Source organism: Corythoichthys intestinalis, chromosome 11 (genome assembly GCF_030265065.1).
Source record: "Corythoichthys intestinalis isolate RoL2023-P3 chromosome 11, ASM3026506v1, whole genome shotgun sequence".
In the NCBI taxonomy this organism is placed as follows: Eukaryota; Metazoa; Chordata; class Actinopteri; order Syngnathiformes; family Syngnathidae; genus Corythoichthys; species Corythoichthys intestinalis.
The window spans coordinates 28404721-28427878 of NC_080405.1; the positions used below are offsets into that span (position 1 = coordinate 28404721).

At 39.7% G+C, this 23158-nt stretch overlaps 2 protein-coding genes across 3 annotated transcripts; one reads left to right on the plus strand and one right to left on the minus strand.

The window, feature by feature from the left end:
- The first annotated feature begins 416 nt into the window (after window positions 1–416).
- On the plus strand, window positions 417–4914 carry gpr101 (G protein-coupled receptor 101). The gene has a single exon (XM_057849753.1). The coding sequence runs from the start codon at window positions 1548–1550 to the stop codon at window positions 2874–2876; it is 1329 nt and encodes a 442-aa protein (XP_057705736.1). The 5' UTR covers window positions 417–1547; the 3' UTR covers window positions 2877–4914.
- Window positions 4351–21590, minus strand: tm9sf5 (transmembrane 9 superfamily protein member 5). 2 transcript variants are annotated; one of them, XM_057849751.1, is made up of 18 exons: window positions 21291–21590; window positions 19425–19492; window positions 17649–17742; window positions 17443–17570; window positions 17217–17346; window positions 16966–17093; window positions 14775–14889; window positions 14627–14706; window positions 14441–14546; window positions 13302–13352; window positions 12869–13001; window positions 12672–12791; window positions 11016–11073; window positions 10663–10822; window positions 10189–10340; window positions 10000–10111; window positions 9096–9267; window positions 4351–5286 (listed from the first exon to the last, which is right to left on the minus strand). In XM_057849751.1, exons 1-18 carry the CDS (start codon window positions 21426–21428, stop codon window positions 5219–5221), a joined length of 2013 nt encoding a protein of 670 aa, XP_057705734.1. In that variant the 5' UTR covers window positions 21429–21590; the 3' UTR covers window positions 4351–5218. The 2 variants fall into 2 exon arrangements, with proteins under 2 accessions (XP_057705734.1, XP_057705735.1); XM_057849752.1 differs by lacking the exon at window positions 13302–13352.
- Between the last annotated feature and the right edge of the window lie 1568 nt (window positions 21591–23158).

Below are 23158 nucleotides of genomic sequence, written 5' to 3' on the forward strand. Positions count from 1 at the left end.
AAAGTACATCAATTAAAACACAATCATAGTGCCTTCAATATATTGCCATCAATTGCAGCCAGTGAGTTAATGAGAACTAAAATGGTAAAATAGTCAGCAAAAAGCTGGGCAATAGGTAAACTGTCAGTAGGTGGCGCTCAAGAGCTTTAAACTATATTTAGGAATCCCTTCAATTTGAATTGTTTTCCTAAGATAGGACAACGCTAATTTACAAAAAAAGAAAGGAAGAAAAAAAGCTAGCGTCTGTAATTTATGTATTACTCTGTAGGCTAATGTTAATTCCACGTTTTTAAATGATCACATAAGATATTTCTACGAGAAGAACAAACTAACTACACGGTGGGGGGTGACGTGTACAATCTGAAGTGTCAGACATGGTAACAAAAAGGAGGGAGGGGTGCATGTTGGATGATGGGAGGGGGCTGGCTGCCGACAAATGTGCAGCTCGCATCACGCAGGTGTCCCCGTCCGTGACACCTCGGCGACACGAGCGGACCGTTAAGTCGGCAAAGCGGATCCGATCTGAAATATTTGATGAGGCATGAAATCCCAAGGAGGAAGGATGTGCTCGTCTGGATGAGAGACCCCCCGCAGTGGCGGAGACGCGCGGCATCTGCTCGCTGCCATCGACCGGAGCTCCGAAATGGAGGCGGGGGAGCTCGGAAAAGGAGCTCGAGGGGGTGGAATGACGAGAACCGAGCCACCGAGACCGAACCCGTAGCTTCAACGTCACTTTGCAGGGGATAAAGACGTCCTTTCGCTCCCATGCGTGTGTGGTGAAGCCTCTATTGTGGACATTCGTGTGCGCGCTGCTGCTGCTGCTGCTGCTGCTGCTGCCGCTGCAGCAGATGTGTTGCAAGAAGGCCGTTCGCATCTAGAGTCTGCAACGTGGGTTGTTCTTACATCTTGTGGATGTAAATGCCGAACTGATATTCAAAATATCTGTCTTTCATACATTGGCTCCTGTTGACTTTGGGGGAGAGAGATGACCTGTTAATCACAGAAACCAGACATTCACGCCCAAGTGCAATTTTAGGGACAAAGTGTAAACATGCAGGTTGATATATGAATCCAAAGTGAGAGAGAAAATGCTGTAATCTCAACATTTGCATGTGTGGTTTTGTAGATGTGATCTACGTGAAGGCGTTTGCACCTGGATGACACGATGGACTATTTTTATATCCTATTCATCTTGTTTGTGGAACTGATTTTCATACAGCATTTTTTATAGCATAGGTACCTGCTGTGCCATTGGAGGGAAAATGTGGGATCACCACACACATTAGCATTCCATCAAAGAATCAATTGTGTCTTATGACCATGAACAACAATTCTGGGCCATTTTCTTTAAGCAGTTTTCATGAAACAGTGTCCAGGTGTCACCTTAAATTCTTTGTTTAAACTGACTTGTTTTGGGCCTACGAGAGGACGGTTCTGAACATTGCATGCATTATGCAAATTGAGAACCCCAAATCCCTCAGACTCTATTCACCACACAGAATTGAAATGTCTTTCATGATGAACTACAGACAGACAGGGTGACACCAATGATGCCAAGCTTTCAGGCACCCGCCCTCGACCCAAATGTAACGGACGCCCCTTTGGATTTGGGCTTCGACTTCCCTTCACGAGATCCGGCGTGGGGCTCTGTCGCCGATTGCATGCTCAAGATTGCGCTTATCTCCGTGATCGTTTGTGTGTCGTTGTTTGGGAATGTCTTGGTGTTACTGGTTTTCCAGAGAAAACCTCAGCTCCTACATGTGGCCAACCGTTTCGTCCTTAATCTCCTGTTGGCCGATCTTCTCCAGACCATGTTGGTCATGCCCTTTGCCATTGCCACCACAGTTCCGGGGGTTTGGCCACTGGATGCTCGACTGTGCCAGGCACTGGTGGTGCTCATGCATCTTTTTGCTTTTGCCGGCGTCAACACTATCATTGTTGTCTCCGTGGACCGCTACTTGGCCATTATTCACCCTCTGTCCTACCCCACCAGGATGACGCCACACCTGGGCACCAACCTGATCATTTGCACCTGGGTAGTCAGCTTCCTGCAGAGTACACCGCCCCTATACGGCTGGGGCGCAATCGATTTTAACCACCATCACAAGATGTGCTCGGTGATCTGGTCCTACAGCGTATCCTACTCAGTCGTGGTAGCCACCTTCTCTTTCTGGCTCCCGGTTCTCGTCATGCTCGGGTGCTACTGGATGGTATTCCGGGCAGCTCGGAGGCAGAACGCCCTGGTGCACCCAATACGGACGCGTTTGGAATCCCAGCCCTGCCCTCAGGACTTCCGAGGGCAGAGCAGCTCGCCACCCCAGCGGCCCAGTTCACCGGATGGCCCTTCCTCAGCCAAGGGGTACCCGACTCGTGCAAGGCATCGACGCTTTCACTACCACTGCAAGGCAGCGCGTGTCGTCTTTGTAATCATGGCATCTTATATCCTCAGCATGGGACCCTACAGTGTACTAAACACAATATCCATGAGTGCCAGAGCAGATGTACCATCCTGGCTTTTGTCTTTGGCTCTGGTGCTCTTCTTCCTGCAGTGCTGCCTGCATCCATACATCTACGGATACATGCACCGTAGCGTTCGGAAGGAATTCCTCGCATTGCTCTGCGGAATCTTCTGCAAGCGGGGACAGAGTTCAGCTGCCGAGACCTGTCACACCATGGCAGGACAAGGCCACGCCGGGGGGCAACCTCACTTGCCTAGTCCAGCCGCCAGGGTCTTTCCGCTGCAGACATGGGAGGAATGCACCACGTCTTCCTCGCCCACCTTCGAGAGGAGGTCGAGGGACAGCCGCAAGGAGACCACCACAACCAGCGTCAGCTCAGATCGGGAGCCCACGGTCAATAGCAAGCAGAGTTCCTAAAGGGGTCAAAAATTGGACTGCAAATAAATTTACGTGTACAGATAGAACTATAGAGCCATACATTACTTGTAAAATTTCAAGTGAACCTTAGGTTCAACCTTTAATTAAGTGGATATCCTTGGAAATGTACAGGTTGAAAAAAGTAAATGGTGCAGTACAGAATGCTGAACAGTACATGTATATGATCTGACAATTCACTGCCATTGACATGGAATGGATATGGAAATCAAATATCAACGTTAACTTGGAAAGACCGTTTATTTGTACGAATCAACCTAAAGATATGAAGTATGGGTTTAGTAAGAGTACATCTCCATGCAATTGTAAATGTCTGCTCTTGTTTGCTCAAGTGTATGCGACAAAAAAAAATCTCACTGCCTACCTGTCGTCGTAAATATTTCAGCAAAAGCAAGATTCGCCTCCAGCCAGTCAACTCCGTGGGTTTGAAGAGAGCAATATTTGTACCAGAGCCCATGATAGGAATAATTCTGGTTCAGCCAGTGAAGATTTCCTACTGCTAACTGGTTCCAAAGCGCCTTTTTACGAACTGGCAATGCACACAATGGACTTAGCAGCTGTACAGAAAAGTTTTGTCTTATTTTCATTAACACAAGTGAAAAAAAAAAAGATTGACTTGTGACACATGGTACTTCATCCCTTGAGTGCCAAAAAATTACAAGGTGATTTTTAAAGCTGAACAAAGAACCAGTATGACCTTTTGTTGAGTTCGACAATATTTTAAACCAGTCTGACTTTTAAGGATGTGCAATTCACCAGGTGGGGTGGTTTTTATTATATAAATGTGCTTTAGGCCTGTATTTGTTTTTTTAGTGCCTGTGAGGTAAACGTGACATTTCAGAGAAACATGGTATTATTAATGTTGCAAGATCTCCATTGCTTGTAGTGAGATCAATGCATGGTTTACCCTTTAATATATGAAGTTAATTGGTCTATTAGTGCAAACTACTGTATTTTACTGTATTTTTAATTATATTTGAAAGGATGTGGTTTCAGTTGCTGTCACGTTCAACCTGTCATGAAAGGATTGTTGTCCAAAACATAACTGAGAAAACTTTTGAATAATTCAAAACAGTATTTGTATTGCCCACAATGGAGTTTTATAGATTTTAAAATTGCAGTTTTAATATTTTAATAGGGTTATGGACACAAGCCTTATTTGCTCATTCGCAATTTTATTGCACATGTGTACATTTAACCCAAAACATTGTACCTTTCTTTTTTTAAGGTGATCCGAAACCATTTTTGTAATATCACTGGAAAGTGTTGAATAAGATTTGATTATATTTAAGTGTTACATGTGCTTTTATACAGGGAAAAAAAATAGATTAAAAAAACAATCTTCAGTAAATTGCTATCTACTTGCAATGTTTTAGTCTTCGTGCCATACAATGCCCTCACTTCACTAGATCTAAAATGTAATTCAAAAAGATGTTTGCGAGCAAGACAAGGAGCGGAGCGATGAAAGTGTCCTTCATTTCCAAACCAGAGTGAAAACAAGAAAATACATCATATATCCATATTGCTGAGTATACATTCAAGAGCCTTATACAGAGCGTGATGTCGTATTAATTGGATATATTTGCAAACCAGATCACCATGATTCATGACGATCCTCCAACCCCAATGAAAAAAAACAAGTGTTGTAAACAAAAGGTGTTAATCAGTGAATTCACAGATGCTTCTCATTTGAATGAATTAAAAAGATCCTCCATTTTGGAACAAGCAGAACTCAACCTCTCTCTCCCCTTTGATTCAATGCAAATGTATAAATATAAGAAAAAAAGGACATGGATCAGCAATGTCAGTGTTTTATATGCCTTCTCAACTACAATACAGGCTGATATAGTTCAGGATTTAAGGCCCTAAAATGAGAACAGAAAGTTTTGAGCATCCTTTCCTTCGCTCTGTCTATACAATATATGTACAAGCAGTATTTTCTCTCTCCCATATTACAGTTCCTCCACAAAAAAAAAAAAAAAAAAAATCTTGAAGGGGAAAGGGAAATCAAAACAAACAATTGCATTTTCTTGTGAAATAAAGACAACTTTGATAAAACACTTCAGCCTTTCCTTTGTTTTTTTAAAATCCCACTGAAACAAAATATGTTCACAATGATACCAAGGCCCCACGTTAATTTGTAATGCTGCCGCTCCGAATATTAGCAGTCAAGAGTGAACGCAAAAGAAAACGATAAAAGGAGAGAGGTGTAAAGCACAAAAAGGACGGGCTCGGCTCTTGGGGGTCTCGCTTCTGGTCCTTTCAAAATGTCGCCGTCACATGGATGGCTACAACAGTCTTTCTCCATTTCGCCACTCTGTCTTCTAGTCCACCTTGACCACACTGTAGATTTTATTTACAAACCAGAAGCATGCAAAGAAGCCGATTGTGCCTGAGGAAAAAAAAAAACAACTTTAAATTCAACACCCTTTAACACATACTTTAAAACCATGCATTACTTTTTTCACTTTGACGTAAGAAAAAAAAAAAAGAAGTCTTATCTCTTTTTTACAAGCTTTGCTGTCCAAGCGTGAATTAAGTTGAGATCAGAGTTGGAGACGGGATGAAAAAGACAAAAATAGACATTGGAAAAATGGCGAAGATTAGGATTATTTTGCTGCAAATGCAGAAGCGAGGAGGGGAAGCGATAATATTTTTGCTTGGATTATTCCCCAGCGATCATCTTTTTGACATCTCGTCCCCCTAGCAAAAAGCAGCTTCGTCTTAAGATAATGTCAATGTGTTTCCAACTTTTCTTTTTTTTCTATTGCAGAAAATCTTCTGTATGAAATGAAGGTGGCGAGATGTTAAATTCTTGGTGACGCATGTGCACGCCCGCTATCTGCGACTATGTTGTTATCTTGGTAAGGGTGTCCATCTTAAAAAAGTATTTTAACTTGTAATCTTTAGTCAATTACTACACTTTGACCTGTGCACCCTGGGTTGAAAGTGTAGCACAAATTAGTCAGTCCACCAGGGGTCGGCAACCCATGTTTTGAGAGCCGCATGCTGCATTTTAGCGCTGCCCTAGTGGCTCCCTGGAGCGTTAAAAAATGTTTAAAAATAGAAAAAGGTGGGGGAAGGAAATCTATTGCTTTTACATGGTTTCTGTAGCAGGACGAATATGACACGATCTTAATGTTTTTTAATGTTGTAAAAATGTGTACAATAATTATTACATTTCAACATTTCTGTCAACGAAGATTTGTGTCATAGCCTGCGACGCACGTTTCTTTCAGCAGGGCGGCTGTTGTAAACAAAACGGCTATATGATGGGCCATGGATTACAAAGAGGGGGAAAAAAACTGAGGAGAACAGACGATTCAACGTTTCTTGGGCCGAATCAATTGCATTCGTTGCCAATGCGGAAGGATTTTCTGAATATTTGCTCTGTAGCGAAAAGTTGTCAAATCACAAAAGGAGTAATGTGGAAAGAGATTTGCAGGGAAGGCACACTACTTTTGCAGCCGAGTACCCAGTAAGTGCGATTGCATTACTTCTGGAGAAATTAGAGAAGTGCAAAAATAGATTTAAAAAGTGGATTGCATCTCCAAACTCCACTGCTGCTGCAAGTTTTGTTGCAACCCAGAATAAATAAAGCGTGGAAAACCGTTCACAGATGGTGACTGGTAAATGAAGGAGTCATTCATCAACATTCAGAACACCTATTTGCAGACTTCAAAAACTAAACCGAGATAATACAGAAAAACAAATACATGCCTCTCGCACTAGGACAGTGAAGTAAAGGGCCATAAAAATGGCAGGCAACTTCACCAATCAGCAAATCAAGGATAATAATTCAGCGGCAGCATACATTGTAATGAGTCGTGTGATGTGATCGATATTGAACACCCATCGCTTTTATGCAGGTACGTGAACTCCGATTATATACTTTTACCTTTTCAAAAGGGTGCCGTTTTATTTTTTATAAATGCAGGCTGCGTTATGCACAGTTTTTTTTTTTTTCCAAATCTTCAAAATACAAATAACATCAAAATTTGGATTTCTTTATTGGATTTCTTTAATTTTACCAAAAAAATTAAACATAACTCATTAATATTGTAATGAAGTTAAACTTGAGGCAGTATCGGACAACAACAAGTAGTCAAGTGGTGTGTCATTCTCAATAGAATGCACTGCAAGGAAAATAAAAATGTAATCATGAAGGCTCGTTATGTATTTATAGCCAACTTAGTTATTTTGATAGTAGGCTAACATAGATACATATAACATGTGTTGCCTTCATTATAATGCTTATATAAGGCTTTTGATTTTTTTCAGCTCCAGACATATTTTTTTTGTTTATTAGTTTGGCCTAAAATAGCTCTTTCAACATTTTGGGCTGCCGACCCCTGCACCACACCAAACAAACCTTTCAAACCCATTATGGTTTCAGTGCCAATAAATGAACAAGGAAAAAGTAAAAAGAAAAGAGGGAAAAAAAAGGAATTCTATTTTCATGGACCTGTCATAAGAACAAATGAACCACCATGAAGGTTTGAACCTAATTGGCTGCAAATCTTCATTGCTCTAAGAAGCTTCATTTGGCCACGGGGGAGACAGTCAACATCTGCCGCCACCTCCCACTTTTGTCATCTAACATACCTCCTAGCATGCACTGCAGCGGTACAGATGTAAATAACAATGAAAATTCATGTTCTGTGCTAATTATGTCTTCAGTTACTGTTCCAGTTGTTTCATTAGTTACTAGTTATGGTATATAGTAACACTTTATTTGACAGTGGCACCATAAAACTGTCATAAGACCATCATAATTATGACATGACACGGTCATGAGCATTAATGAATGCTTATGACAGATGTCATTTAGTGTCACTTATGTCACTTTTGAATGGATGTAAAAGATCAGAGATGGACATAAATGGAGTTAGTGACATAATTCGATGACACTTAATGACTTCTGTCATAAGCATTCATTAAAGCCCACAATGTCCTGTCATAATTTTGACAGTCTCACGACACCTGTCAAATTAAGTGTTATCTATTAACCCAAATAAATCAACAAATAAGCCGCACAGGACTATAGGCCGCAGGATTCAAAATGAGGGGAAAAAAAGTAGTGGATTATAGTCCAAATTTTACGGTATGTCTGTCAAGTCTCTTGACAAACTTACAGGGTATGTTTATCATATGAAACTGAAAAAGGAGGGGGGGGGGCTCAGTGGTAGAGTAGTTGTCCCACAACCCAGAGGTTGTGGGCCGATTCTCTGCCCTGACGAAGTCGCCTAAGTATCCTTGAGCAAGATACTGAACCCCACATTGCTTCTGGTGCTGCGTCACCAGTAGGTGGATGGCGATGTAGTTTAAAGCGCTTTGAGCGCCTTGAAAGGTGGAAAAGCGCTATACAAGTATAACACCATTTACCAAGATTAATATTGGTGTAATGAGGTCAAAGGTCACAGACGCCTGTGAATTTGACTGCTTCTGTTTTTATAATCGATTACGTGTTGGTTAGTGGATGAGTTATGGCAACCATTCGTTTTAAGGCTACTTAAAACTAACGAGAACAGAATTTAATGCCAAATTTGGGGAAATTTCAAAGCAGTGCTTCGTGTGTCAATAAAATGGATCTGTAATTACTGCCCGCTAATTAGTTTTTAAAAAGTAGAAATCATTTTTTTCTTTGCCTCATGGAGATTTATGTAACACAGTTTCACGCATTACAACACATTTAAAATTCAATGCATTTATAGATTGATTTTTACGACTGTGTGAAAACATAGTTGCGGCTACAGAATCACTTGAATAAAAGGCACCAACAGAAAACAGTGGAATGAAGTCAAGCTGGCTAGACGGATTTAATCAAAAAGGAGTACTAGTATCTGTTGTTAAAACAGATTACTTGACAGAACCTTAGACTGAGACGTGCATGACTAAACGTGAATGAGTTTTTATTAGTGCTGAACCACTGACGAGCAAACAAAACCTTTGACAGGACCTGAAAGTACTTCCTGGTGTTGTACTTCTTTTAATACCAGGACGGAAATCCTGATAGTTACATGTATTGACAATACAACACGCCCCATTTGAACTTTGATAACACAGCATGCTGTGTGTGTTGGCCGCAAAATAACCAGTATTTTTTCATATTGACAACGTAATAATAAAATCACCAAGTACAATTACAGTTTGATTACTGATATCGCAGAATAATGTGTTCATGTGTAAAAAATGACTCACCAGTGAAGAGGAAGAAGATGAGGACCATTATCATGGTGTAGCCGAAATATAGGAAAGTGCTGGCTGCGCCGATGATTTGCAACTTGGAGAAGAAATAGTGCACGGCGTATACGAACAAATAGACCGCAGTGAAACCGCTGGTTAGGAATGAACGCCACCACCAGTGGTAGTCCTGCACACAACCAACACAAAATACTGTTTCCTAAAGCACACTTTTTATGGGGGTTAACATAGATATTTGAATTCTGTAATTGTCGACGACAGTTACTTTTTTTTTTATGTCAAACTCATTCAATGATTTCGCTGATTTTTTGTAATAAGTAAAGACAATTTTAGCCTTTTTGTAGAATGACACATGGCGCTGCTTGTTTTCAAGCTTACTCACACCATCTCTATTGTGCTTCCAACTCATTTTTTTACAAAATTTTTAGTGGGAAACTTTTAATTGTATCAAAATTTTATCTTATTACTCCACCAGTAGGGGAAACCTACTAAGGAAGGCACATGTTATGTATTTGTGTGTGTTCAAGATAACTCAAGAACAAAAAAAAAAAAGGGATTATGATCAAATTTGCAGCATATTTGTGTGATATGAAACAGCAGACCTGGTTAAATTTGGGGGTATTGAGGTCAAGTGTCACAGCAGTCTGGGGACAGGGGGAATTGTGATAAATAGGCTTATTGGTTGTTATTTTCATTATTACTTAAAGGGGCAACCAATGACACCTGGTTTGGATGTTTATGTGAGTTGATGTGGAAGACCGTGCCAGGGTGCTACTTGTTTTCAAGCCTACAATCACGACTGCAACTTTTGGGGAGTCATTTTTAATGGAAAACCGCTTAAATGTGTCAAAATTGCAATTCAATAATTCTGAAGCCAAGTGTATTATAGGTGTAAAGGTACCTCAGCGCATAAGTGAAAGTAGCAGAGCAGAATGGTGGCCTCGGAACAAGTGATGAGCAAAATGATGAACACCAGAAAGAGGAAGCCGAACATGTAGTACATTTGATGGGACCTAATGGGAGGAACACAATTTTTTTCACGTAGCTAAACTTTAAAAGGAGCCGATCAATTCATACCATGCTGGCTTACCAAATGCTGTTGAGGATGAAAAACAGCTGGATGAAGATGCAGCCGAAGGGCAGGATTCCGCCCATGACGATTCCCGGGATGGGTTTGGTGAAGAACGACTGTTCAGGAATTTGGCGTGGGATTTGATTCGTTCTCACTGGTTGCTCAATTGCCTGGGTGGGTGAGCCAGAATGACGGTGAAAATGAAAAACATTAATTTATAGTAGGACACAAAGGAAAAACAGATGAGGACTTTTGAAAGAGGTTTTCAATACACCCTTAGTGGGTAATTCACTACATGTTCGCCCAACTAACGTTTTATTTATGAACCACGTGTTTGTCTCTTGGGGTGCCTTGTGAACCTTTTTTTGTTTTTAGACATCTAGCTGTTCCTCACTCTTGCTGATATTACCTGCTAATCCCCCATTCAAAATGGATGTAAAGTCTACTGCCATCAATGTGTGTCAGTGTTTCCTATTAAGACCCAATACGTACAGGCTTCTTGAATCCAAAGTAGGCACCGACAAAGGTGAGCGGCACAGAAATTCCAAACCAAAGCGCCAATATGGCCACCAAGGTCCCAAAGGGGATGGCCGCTGACGACCCCTCCACCCAGAGGATCAGATTCATCAGGAAGAAGTCGGCAAACACGATACTGCGGAAGAGGGAAGACGATATAAAAAATAAAACTTGGTAACAATTCCTTCATTTGTTCTTAATTTATCTTGAAAACAAACAGCCAGTGAGATTTAAGGAAACCACCACATAACCTCGGGTCTTTAATAGGTTTCACCTCCTGGTGGAGGTAATGAAAAAACAGGAGAGACATTTTTAATGAGGGAACTAACCCAGGGCACAGTAGCGCCGTCAACAGAACATTTGTCTTCCACTTTTCACCTCCAAAAGCTGCAAAAACAAAACAAAAAACATCACTATAAGCGTGAGTTATTTACTCATTTAAAGTGCTTGTGACACGAAAAAGCATGTTTATTTCATAATACACGCGGTATTTTATGCTCCTGAATGATATGGACCGCTTGGATGTGTGTGGAAGCGATCGCTATATTTATTTAGTTTTTTGAATCCCGCGCCAGGAAAATGAGTGACTTCCGGCTTCGGTCTCGCATTGAGGAGGAGGGCGCTGTGACGTGTATACGGTAGAAGACGTCCTCTTCACGCTACAGTGTACTGTTGTGTATGAGGACGAAGGATTCAGCTGATTTTGCGGATTAATACTTTTATTTTTTGCATCACGCCAGCCAAACGGCTGCAGAAAAATCATTCTGTATGCGGGAGAGGCGTATGCGCCTTTTTGGAGTTTCAAAAGGTTCCCATTCACCGTGGATATTTACTGTGGGACCATTGGACTTACAAGGAAGTGAGTAAACATCTTGTTTTGTATTATGTCAAATACGAATACAGTGATTACAAAGTAAACACTATAAAATTCCTTTAAATAAAGGACTACTTACGTTTGATCATTGATAGGCATGTAAAAAGCTATCCTCACGCTCATTAGCAGTTAGCTGTTAGCACGGTAGCTGCACAACAATTCCAGCCACCCTCCTCCAGGGAACGAACTGTAAATTGCTCTCCGCCGGGCGGTGTGCCGATCCACAAAGAAACTTGACAACCGGGTTGTCATGTCAAATAATCCAGGCTAGTTATGTGTGATTTTCCACTTCGAAGACTTTGAAACATCCCTCGGTTCGGGTTAGCATGTCGGCTAGCTGTCACTCCTTCTGGTCTGTTTACTTTCTCCGAAGCCGGGGAAGGGAAATGACATATGTCCGATTTAGGTGTCATAAAATATCGTTCGGGAGGTGTGACAGTAAAGGTAAAGTCGACTGTTTTGACCATTATGGAGTAATTTTGCCATGTCGTCTTGAATAAATGGATTTTTATTATTTTATATTCCATTTAGCACAAGTTATTTGTCATGACCATGCCATTTATTTAGCAATTGGGGAGAGTACTTGGGTAAAAAGAATATCCTGTAAAAATATTGAAGTAAAGAGACAGAAACAATGACATTTTGCCGCTCTCTTCGTCGCGTTTTCCTCATTGTGAATAGTTCCCCCTCGACGGGCTGACTGGTCCTTCTCAAGCCATTTATATAGCTATTGGGGAAAAATACTTGGATAAAAAGAATATCCTGTAAAAATATTGGGAGTAGAGAGACTGAAACAATGACATTTTGCAGCTCTCTTCGTCTCGTTTTCCTCGTTCTGAACAATTCCCCCTCAATGGGCTGAATAGTAAAACCGATGAGCCTAGTCTACCGCTGACGTCATCCACCTGTTGGGGACGCTAAAGCCCTATAATTGTAGGCGTGGCTAATCGGCAGATTAAAAAACTAATTTCTCGTCATCTGCGCTTTGCTAAATTGTTGTATATAGTCGAATCGTCTCAAAATATGATTCTAATTCACATAATAATGCCATTTAAGACTTTTTTTCTGGTGTCGTATGCTCTTTAAAGATTTCACTCAGCAGCATTCTTACTCTTGTAAAGGCGTGCTGACACGTAACCAGCAGGTGTTCCGAGCAGGACCCAGAGGACCACGGCGCACGTCATGAGAGCCCCCCTGTTGGCTGGGGAGAGGAAGCCCAAGCAGGCCAGAACTACCACGACAAAACAGTCCATCATCAGTCTCCAAATTTGCTGCTGACACTTCACTGTCAAGTAAAAGTGATCTTACAGAGTGTGATGAAGGTCATGATGAAGATCTGCGTGCCCTGTCCCAGGAATATGGATAGAAGCATGCCTTTCCTGGGTGGACGGAAGACATCGCCGTGCACCTGCTTCCATCCAGACTCCTCCTGTGCATCTTCCTGTAAAAGTGAGACAGCGACTCAACAGAGCATTCCAAGCAAAAGCGGTGAAAAGATTTTAACCAGCCACCATGCAGTGAGGTGTACCTGGCAGCTCCAAACCTGTTAGCAAAGCAATACAACGTAAACACTGAGAAAATAAAACACTGTAAAATTTGTTGTGCTATGGCTCCAATTAGCTTTAACTTTGTAAATGTGTGGTTTATTCTTCCATAGTCACAACATATTTTACATTCCTTCAATCACACCCAAACACCTGATTGAAGGACAACAAGAGTGTTTGCTTTTCAGCAGGCTTACATAAAACGGATCGGATTTTGGCCCAGTCGATGGACGTTTTATCATGTCTGCCTGTGAAATGTGAAAACACGTTCAATGACTTCAAGCATTTCACACAGAAGAATTCGGTGACAATGAAGCAGAAAAACTCCGCCTACAGGAAATGAGTGGATTTTAGATTTCGGGGAAGGCCTGCACTGATCATAAGTCTTGGATGAAAAGTTAACTAACTAGGAAATGGAAAAAGTATGACTAAACGAAAGCAAACAAGAAGACTTCAGCAGTCTTTTCCTTTCACGAATAATGTGCTGTACTGACTATATGGAAGAAAAAAAAATCTTCCATCTCAGCATTTCATATCAAGATAACGAATATCACAATTACTTGATGAAAAATTACACAACAATTTTTGCTCAAAAGTATAGATATCAAACTATCAACTGGTACTTGTGAGAGGTTTAAATTTTTAATACTATATTACGCTACCGTGCCCAGCGAGTGGCTGGCAAACTAATTAGGGTGTACCCTGCCTACTGCCAATATAGAAGATGAATGAATATTACGCTCTCATATTACTAAATACTAATTAATATTAATGATGTTACACACTGGATTATTTGTGTGTGTTACAATACAATTGTTATGTTGAGCTTGGCAATTTCCAAATGTAAAAACTATTCATAATTAGTTGTTTTAATGTTTTTGTCAGTGACATTTTTTCCAATGTAGTCTCCATGTGTTTTCACCCTACCTATAATTGATTAATTTTCATTTGATGTATTTATGCACCCGAACTATTTTTTTTTTCTTTGTGAGACATCTAGCGGCTGTTCCTCCCAGTTTGTCAAGTGTAGTGTACAGTCTGTATGACATAGGCTATGCCTGTTAAATGCCAATGGTGATGATATACGGAAAGCATATCAATAAGACGTTGGCGACAATAGATGGAAATCATCATATTGCCAAGCCCTTGCAAACATTAAGTCATGCATTCAAATTTTGGCTTGCAACTCAAAAGACTGAAAAGATGGGGAACGTAGAAGTCAAGGTACTTCTCAGAACCTTTGAGTACTATGTATATACATGTCAAGTCATCTATTTTGTGTACTACAACTCTCCTGAACCTGAATACTGACTGCAAGTGTGGACAATGCATATACCTGGTCCACCTGATTGTATCTGGCAATGTCCTTGTGCAGCGTTCTCAGCATGATCATGGCCACCATTCCGGACAGGAAGAGCACGATAACTAAAGAGTTCATGATGCTGACGGAAGACATATAAGAATACATGGTAGCAACCGGTTACAGTTGTGCAAAATTGAAAAATGAAGCACATGATCCTACCTGAACCACTGGATGTTTGTGTGTGGCATAGAGACAAGGATGTAGTCCCACCTGGAAGCCCATTTGATCTGGTTGTTTTCCTGTGAAAGATTAAACATGACATTTTATAACTATAAAATGTACATTGTAAAGAATTATAAAGACTTACCTCAAATGTCACAGAGTACGTGTAAACGATGGACACGTCATTGTCAAACTGGGTAGGGACTTCCATCGGGCGGAGGATGTCGCAGTTCAGTGTACTTGCACTTCCATGATTGATGCTATTGAGGAGGGAAGAATTGCTTAAAAATACTATTGTCTTAAAAAAAAAAAAAGAAAAGAAAAGATGTACTTTTTTTACCCATTCAGAGGCCCCCTACTCTTAGGTGTAATTAGTTTTGATAAGTTCGAGCACTTTCTGCTGACGTAATCATATGCAGATGTGAGGTCATTGCGGCTAGAGAGCTAAATGGACGAGCTAACGTCTGCAGCCAATGTACAATAGCAGTTGTTGCCATCTCAACATGTTTTTTGTGCCTTATATAAACATCACTTGCAAGTTATATTCTTTGATTTATATTCATATATTAGAGATGTGTATATTTCATTTTGTTTGCCTTTGTGGTAAAAATAGGATTTGGATTGGAGAATTTGGATACATTATTTCATTGCTTGCAAGCTGCACTACCAGTTGCTATTCAAACTGACTAGTGCTGTCAAATTTATCGCGTTAACGGGCGGCAATAAATTTTTTAAATTAATCACGTTAAAATATTTGACGCATTTAACACATGTGCTGAATGACCCGCTCATGCATTGCCTGAAACAGATTACAATGACGCCGTTTTTCGCACATTGAGAGCTAAGAGGCAGTGAAAGGCAAGTGGACACAGGCGTTCATTGGACCGTGCCGTTTATTGGCATAAGCTTCGGCAACTCCTTCACAACAAACATAAGTATCATTCAGTGAAAGCACAACAAAAATAATATTCCTATCTCTTAAAAAAAAAAAAAAAAAGATGTTCAGAAAAAGAAAAGCGCTCAATGCAAAGAACTGACATTCCCAATCAAAATAGCTATGCAAAATACACATAAAATTTACTCAGACATTGGTCAAACTCTCAAAGATTTCGTTTAGCTCAACAAATACACTGGATGGCAATATTACAATATAATATAATACAATACAATATACAAACTATCAGAGGTCTCGTACTTTGTGAAGCAAGCACTCACATGACCGTGTATGGACCAGTAAACAGGGAACTACAGCGTCAGTCGAGGGACAAAACACTCATTGGCTTGATTTCAAAGTAAAATAAAACTCGTCATTGACACCTTATGGTGTATTTCAGTCACTACCTTACGTAGTTAAAGACACTGTGGAAGAACGGCAGGGAGCCCTTGTAACGTCGCCGCTCGGCAACGTCAGCAATGGCTAGCTACTAGTTTATTTTTTGATTGAAAATTTTTAAAACATTAAGAGGGGTTTAGATCTATAAAATTACTATAACTTGTACTAACATTTATCTTTTAAGAACTACAAGTCTTTCTATCTGTGGATCCCTTTAACAGAAAGAATGTTAATAATGTTAATGCCATCTTGTGGATTTATTGTTATAATAAACAAATACAGTACCTATGAACAGTATGTTGAATGTATATATCAGTCTTGTGTCCTATCTTTCCAGTCCAACAATAATTTACAGATGATTATTATGATTATGATTATTTTTTAATGTGTGATGAACTCGATAAAAAATTTTAATCGTTTGACAGCCCTAAAATTGACACATTGTGTATACTTTGCTGTATTTTGTGACTTAATTTCATATTATTAACACAATGTTTTGTTGTTATCAGTTTTACAAAAAATATAGATCAGTGCGTGCTCTTGTCAAGAGAAAGATGACCACAGTAAAACCAATTCAACTGTACTCAAGCATCTGATTTCTCTTGAGACCCTGATTTGTTCGCTATCTGCTAATCTGTGTACCTATACACATTGAGGACAGAATAAGTGCCTTATTAGGAGTAATGGCAAACTGATGTTGGCACTAGTTTGATTTTAACAATAATATAGTGGTACAATATTGGGACTATATCCATAACTTGAGTTGACGTTGTTTGCCTATTTTCTACAGAATGTCTATTTGGAAAACCTTGAAGTTGTTACATTCATAATTAGTTAAGCATCCAGTGGGGCATCATAATATCGGTTATCGGTTAAAAACTTATGATTGGAAAAGTCATTTCTGAACCATTTTCCGATCAATAATGTCTCTAAACCATGAAGTTGTAACCATAAAGTTGTCGATTAAGTAATCGTGGCAGTCAAAACACCATTCAACGTTTACCTCTTGGGCTCCAGTGTGGCAGCAACTAGCCGAGCACCAGTCCACCCATCGGCCCCTCCGTTGTGGTAAAAGATCTTGATGTCAACGTGGTTGAAGACATAAAATGTCTTTCTCTTGTTGAATTCGGCCTGAACATTAAAAAAATTAAACTTATTTAGTATGGAAATTTTCAACATCTTCAACACATGGTGTCAAGACATGCTTTTTGACTTTAAAAAAAAATATTTTTTTGGGTAGTTAAAATAGATTACATTAATAACACAGGCATCTTTAGGTCGTCCGTCAGCAGTAACAAAGCAACCAATGGGGAAGCCAGGGTTGCAGTATTTCTGGTTGTCTTCCACATCATAGCACCACGTGACAGGCATGTTGTCAATGATCCTGAAACAACAATAGGCATTGCTTAAATACCAAATAACTTTTCTTTTTAAATCAACAAAGTTAACATATGATCAGTTAGACTGCATTTTCACGAACCAATGGTGCTGATAGTTAAGCAGCATTCCCATTTTGATGAATTCCAGCTTGGTTGCGTCCTCTTGGACGTCCTTCTTGTATGTTTTTGTACACACCTCCTTGCACTTGACATCTTGTTTAAAGTTAAACTGATAAAAGAGGGAAAGGAGTTCACCTTAAATTGGAAATTGAACTGTACAGGCTCAAAAATTTCTGTTGAAGCCCACCTTGTACGGGGAAGACTCAATACGTTCACCAAATAACACCTGCCCGAGATTCTCCGAAGGCCTCTTTTCCTCCGCATCCTTGCAGAAGTCAAACCTTGAAAAAAAAAGAATAACATTAGATTAGGGCAGTGGATACTTCCTTTGGATTAGGCCTGAACGATATTGGAAAAAACTATTGTCGCGATTTTTTTTAGGTTTGCAATATATTGCGATATTATATTGCGATATTAAAAAAAAAAAGATCTATCTTTTTTAAAGAAATTTTCACTAAATGACTTGAATAGCTGTTTGGAAATACTTTACATAACACACCGTGACCACAGTGTATTCATATAATACCGTTTAATTTGTTAATGTTGAAGATTTCTGTATGAAGGTATCCAGGAAGTCATGTCTGCACAAAATAGATCATTTATTGAATACAATATTTTACACTTCAACAGCAGCAAATACATTAAATGATAAATAAAAGAGCAGGTGCATTAGTCCCCTTAGTTTTTGACAAAATATAACAAATAAAAACTTCTGTAAAATAACAACAAAGTTGTCAACATATTTGAACAAAAATATTAAATATGACAAATAAAAGAGTTGTTCACAAACTATAACAATAAATAAAAACCTCAGTAAAACAACAAAGTTGTCAACATATTTGAACAAAAATATTAAATATGACAAAAGAGTTCACAAACTATAACAATACATAAAAACCTCAGTTAAACAACAAAGTTGTCAACATATTTGAACTTAAATATTAAATCTGACTAATAAAAGTGCAAGTGCATTAGTCCCCTGAGTTGTTTACACAAAATATAACAATATAAAACTGCAAAACGGCAACAAAGTTGTAAAAATATTTCAACAAAAATATTAAGTATCAAAACTTTATGTGCAGCTGTACTATATATAGTTATTTGAAAAATACGGTTTACAATAAATTTAAATATAAAAGAAACAAACTCAATTGAACTTGTAAATAATTGAACTGAATAACTGCAAATAACTGTGATGAATAACAGAACCATTTTAACTCCCAAATTTCCTGCCTTCCTGATAGCTGTCACATTAAAAGAAGAAAAGACATTCCTTCAGCTGTGTTATGTATTTGTCTGCATATCGTCCACCTTCCTTGCTCAGCAATTCTCAACTGGGTCTCATAGGTTTTTGGCCAAGACTATTAGTTTATCCACTATAGCAGGCTTGAGACAATAACGTTGGCACGTAACAATGTTCCCACCTGTGCTAAAAAGCCTCTGATGGGGAGCTCGTAGCAGGAATGCATAGATACCTGCGTTTTAAATGGTCCCACATGTTTGACAGATTACTTCTTGTTGAGGCAACCATGGCGAGGCACTGTCGACAGGGCTGTTTTTTGTCCCTTATAGTCTTGTTCTTGCCAAAATACTTCCAAAACTCCTTTTGGATACAGTCTTCCTTGCTCCTCCAACGTGTTGATTGCTTGCTTTCACTTTGAGAACGGGCCCTCCTCCCTCCGCTCTGCTGTTCGGCCCCTCCTCCCTCCACTCCGCTGTTGCAGGGGGAGGGGGAGGAGCCGATGACTTGCTGGAGAGAAAGAGAAGCTGTGCGCTTTTTTTCCCCTCTCCTTCCTCAAAACAAACGTTTGTGGATTAAAAAAAATGAAATTAAAAAACTATCGCACGTCCTTGCGATGGGACTATTGCACATGCGCACATCGCGATGGCGATGTTTAAACGATATATCGTTCAGGCCTACTTTGGATGCATATTGACAAAGAGCATAAAAGGGGTCACTTACACATCATATTCATAAGGCAGGACGGACTCCACAGAATCCAAGCGATTGACAAACAGCTGTATCTGTGTCTACAGGGAAGTACAATATGAATATCAGTCATTTGGTAATGAAATGCCAGCCATACCTGAAGGACAAGATTACCTTTCAAGCTTGTGGCAAATGGGTATTGTTAAATTGCACATTCTAGTGACTAAAGGACTCCTAAAAGTTCCCCAGACTAAGACTGAACTTGATTAGCACGCTTTCTTTTACTGCCTGAGAATGATACGACGGTGCTTTTTCCAACTTATTAAGCCATCATTAGACCACTTCAATAAATATCAAACATTTCAAGTACCTCATAGAAAAAAGTCATTTACAATATGTGATTTGAAAATAAGACATCGATTTCACAGGAAAAAAAAGGCAAACAAACATTGAATTTTTAAGAAGGAACGTCAGTTTACCGAATTTATATTGTGTACAACCAACGTACATGTTCAAAGTTAATGCAAGGGCTGGTTTTCCAGTGTACCGTCATCATGATGAACATTTTTATCTCATTGGCTGCCATTGACGGAATTGCAAGAACAAACCAAGGGAGTCAAATGAGTCATTTAGTTATAAAGAATAATTATCATTAGAGTTGTACGATAAGGACTTTTTAACCAATAACCCGATGTTGTCAAACTCCAAAATCTAATACCGATATCAAACCGATACAGAGGTAATGAACATATCATTGCTAATTGTATTGTGTTGTGTTGCCCCACTGGATGGTTTAATAATGATGATGAGAGAAAGAATTACAAATACAGGCAGGCAATCATTGGACACATGGACTGAAGTTAGAAAAAAATCCTTTGCTTGAAGCATTTATTTTTTTGTTTAACATTTCCAAGATTGGTGGGGGGACGATATTGTCGAGGTGGTGTTCTCGGTACTAAATTAACTAATCGGACAATTATAATGTAATTTTCTGTGCAAATGCATTTCAATACTACAATAATAAAGTAATAAACAGTAATAAACAAAAAATTTGCTGTTGTAGACCAACTGCACCTCTCGATTGTTTGCATCCAGCCTAAAACTTGGAAGTTATCATTACGCTAGCTCGGTTTCCTGACTTGAGGTGGACCCAAACCTTCTTTCATGACTTCCAAAACAGGTTTACTTAATAGAGTGTTTTTATAACCCACATCATTTTTGTTAAATCAGTGAAAATGGGTAGCCCAATAAGTATTTATAAATTAAGCTAGTCTAGCCCTGTCTATTTCAAAGGCGAATGACAATAGTAACTATTAAATAGTATATAAGTAATGTACATACTGGATTATTTCCAACTGAATATAGTAATAGTATTGTCAGTTAAATCAACTACATCAACTTACATCAAATAAAATGTATTTACACTGTATTTGACAATACAAAACCTGAGGTCCTCCAAATGCTTTACAACTAAGAAAAATTTAGATTATGATAAATAAAATCCTAAAAACAAAAGTACAGTACTAAAAAATGTGACTCGGTTACTTCAAAGTAACATTTTACCATGATAATCCAAATTGAAATATATTTCATGAAAAATAAATACCAATTGTAATTCGTTCCATGGTGTTAATCGTTCCTGATTGCATCAAAATACACCTTAGGGTTATTTAAATCACGCATTCCTACAAATCAGTCTTATTTGCGTCAATAACTCATAAATGTTTGAAAACGTCACTGAAATATCATAAAAAATTAAGCTGTTTGCAGCCAGTAGCCAGGGCCTTAAGAAATGCTAACATTAGCAAACAACGTAAACATTGATCCTAATCGAAGTTCAAAACGCCGAACTCGGCCAAAAATCACGGGAGCAACAAGATCGTGATCAATTGTTCTTACCTGGCAATCTTCACCACCTTTGTTGTCCTCGCAAAAACTAACAGGAGCTAAACCCGGAAGATAGAACGCCGAGCACGAGCAGAAATGCGAAACTAGAGCGAAAAGCAGCACATAACCTAACTCTATTCGTCTCCTCATTTTATAAGAGACTCGTCAAATTTCAACGCTGCGTTAAATAAGAGTTTTTCGTGTCCGGGGGGAACAACGATAGCTATTTCTGTTGGAAAAGCAGCGACGTGGGCTAAAGCTATGCTGGGTATCCGCCTGTCGTGTCGCGAACTCAACCAACAGTCACAGTGAACACTACAGTGACGTTTCAATATGTCATGTGACGCGGAAGCCTTGGATTCGAACCGGAAGTTATTATTCCTTTCGAGTTCAGCAGATTAGCAGAAAAAAATCGTTATTTTTGTGTGTTTGCAGTCTGTAACATCATTAAACGACGCATGTTCCCTTTATCCAAGAGCGTAGGTTTGCATAGGGAATTTAGGGACATAACACTACCAACTTTTCAGGATGCTCATATTGTCCCCACTACTTTTATGCGACCTTATTTACACAATATAATGAGTTCAGTTAATTTCAGGTAATTTAAATTGTCTTCCCATATGTTGTAAGAATAGAATTGACCCCACCAATATTAAGTGAATTTTTCATTATGTTTAGAATTACATTTACCCTTTTTCACTTGCTGAACGTGCCAGTCTATTTTCCCCCTTAAATGCACGATTGATTGGCTGATACCTTGACATCCCCTCCCCTGCCCCACACACACACATCCCCGACACAGAAAACTTGTCAACAACATGCCTCCTCCTCCACCCCCTTCAAAAAGGGGGTATAGACCCCAATTAGTGGTGTTAACAATAATCGATGCGGCGATGCATCCCGATTCGGGGCATGGACGATTTGATTCGATGCGGGCAACAAGCAGAATCGATTCAGCGTATTTTAAAATATATAAGTACATTCAAAAATCTTCCCTGCTGGGGCTTGCGTGCTGCTGGATGTGGTAGGGCATGCTCGGGTTGGGGGTTCCGGTGCCGGGATTGGCGATGCGGCGGCGTAGGCTTGGTCGCCAACGGGCTTACACTCCTAAGAGATTCACACGATTACTGGGTTCTAGATCACAGAACTGATTTGTGTACACTCTACCCCTTTCAATCACTTAGCTTATAGTCTTATAGACACCCCCACCCCCATTCTCCTCTTTCACTGGCCAATAGGCCCCCACATGGTGTAAACCGGAAATACATCTCGCTGACGATAGCACCAGCATATTAGTAACTAGTTTAGATGTTCAATGTATTTCTTGTTGTTGTTTGTGTATGTGTTTCTTTTCTTTCTTCTCTTGTATTTCTTTTCTTCTGTCCCCCCATAATCCCTTCCTGTTCGCTGCTTTGTCATAATAAAAAGGTATTTTGAATGATCACAATGGGAGTATGTCAGACTCTCAATGTGAAACATTAAAACTGTTCAGAATCCGGGCACTTAGACTTCCATTCTCTGTGTCAAACAGCTGAACAGTGGCCTATACTACGAACCGAGTTCAACCTCCCCAGAAGTAATCCAGTTTACCATCGGGTAACCGGAGTTGACAAAACCTGGTTGTCTAGTTTGTGGTCAATCGGTGCTACGACGCTGATTATGAGGTTGATTAGTCGAACCTGTGTCAACCCAGTCAGAGTTACTGCGCGTTCACATAAAAGGGGGCGGTGACCAGAGTCAAACACTACTTGTGACGACGGTACGGGCACCTTACTTCACGGAGGAGGAATGCGCGATGATCATGCGGAATTATGAGGAATTAAAATCCACCCCCACCGCGAAATCCAACACCGCTTCAGCGAGTAGAGCGCAACGGGTCT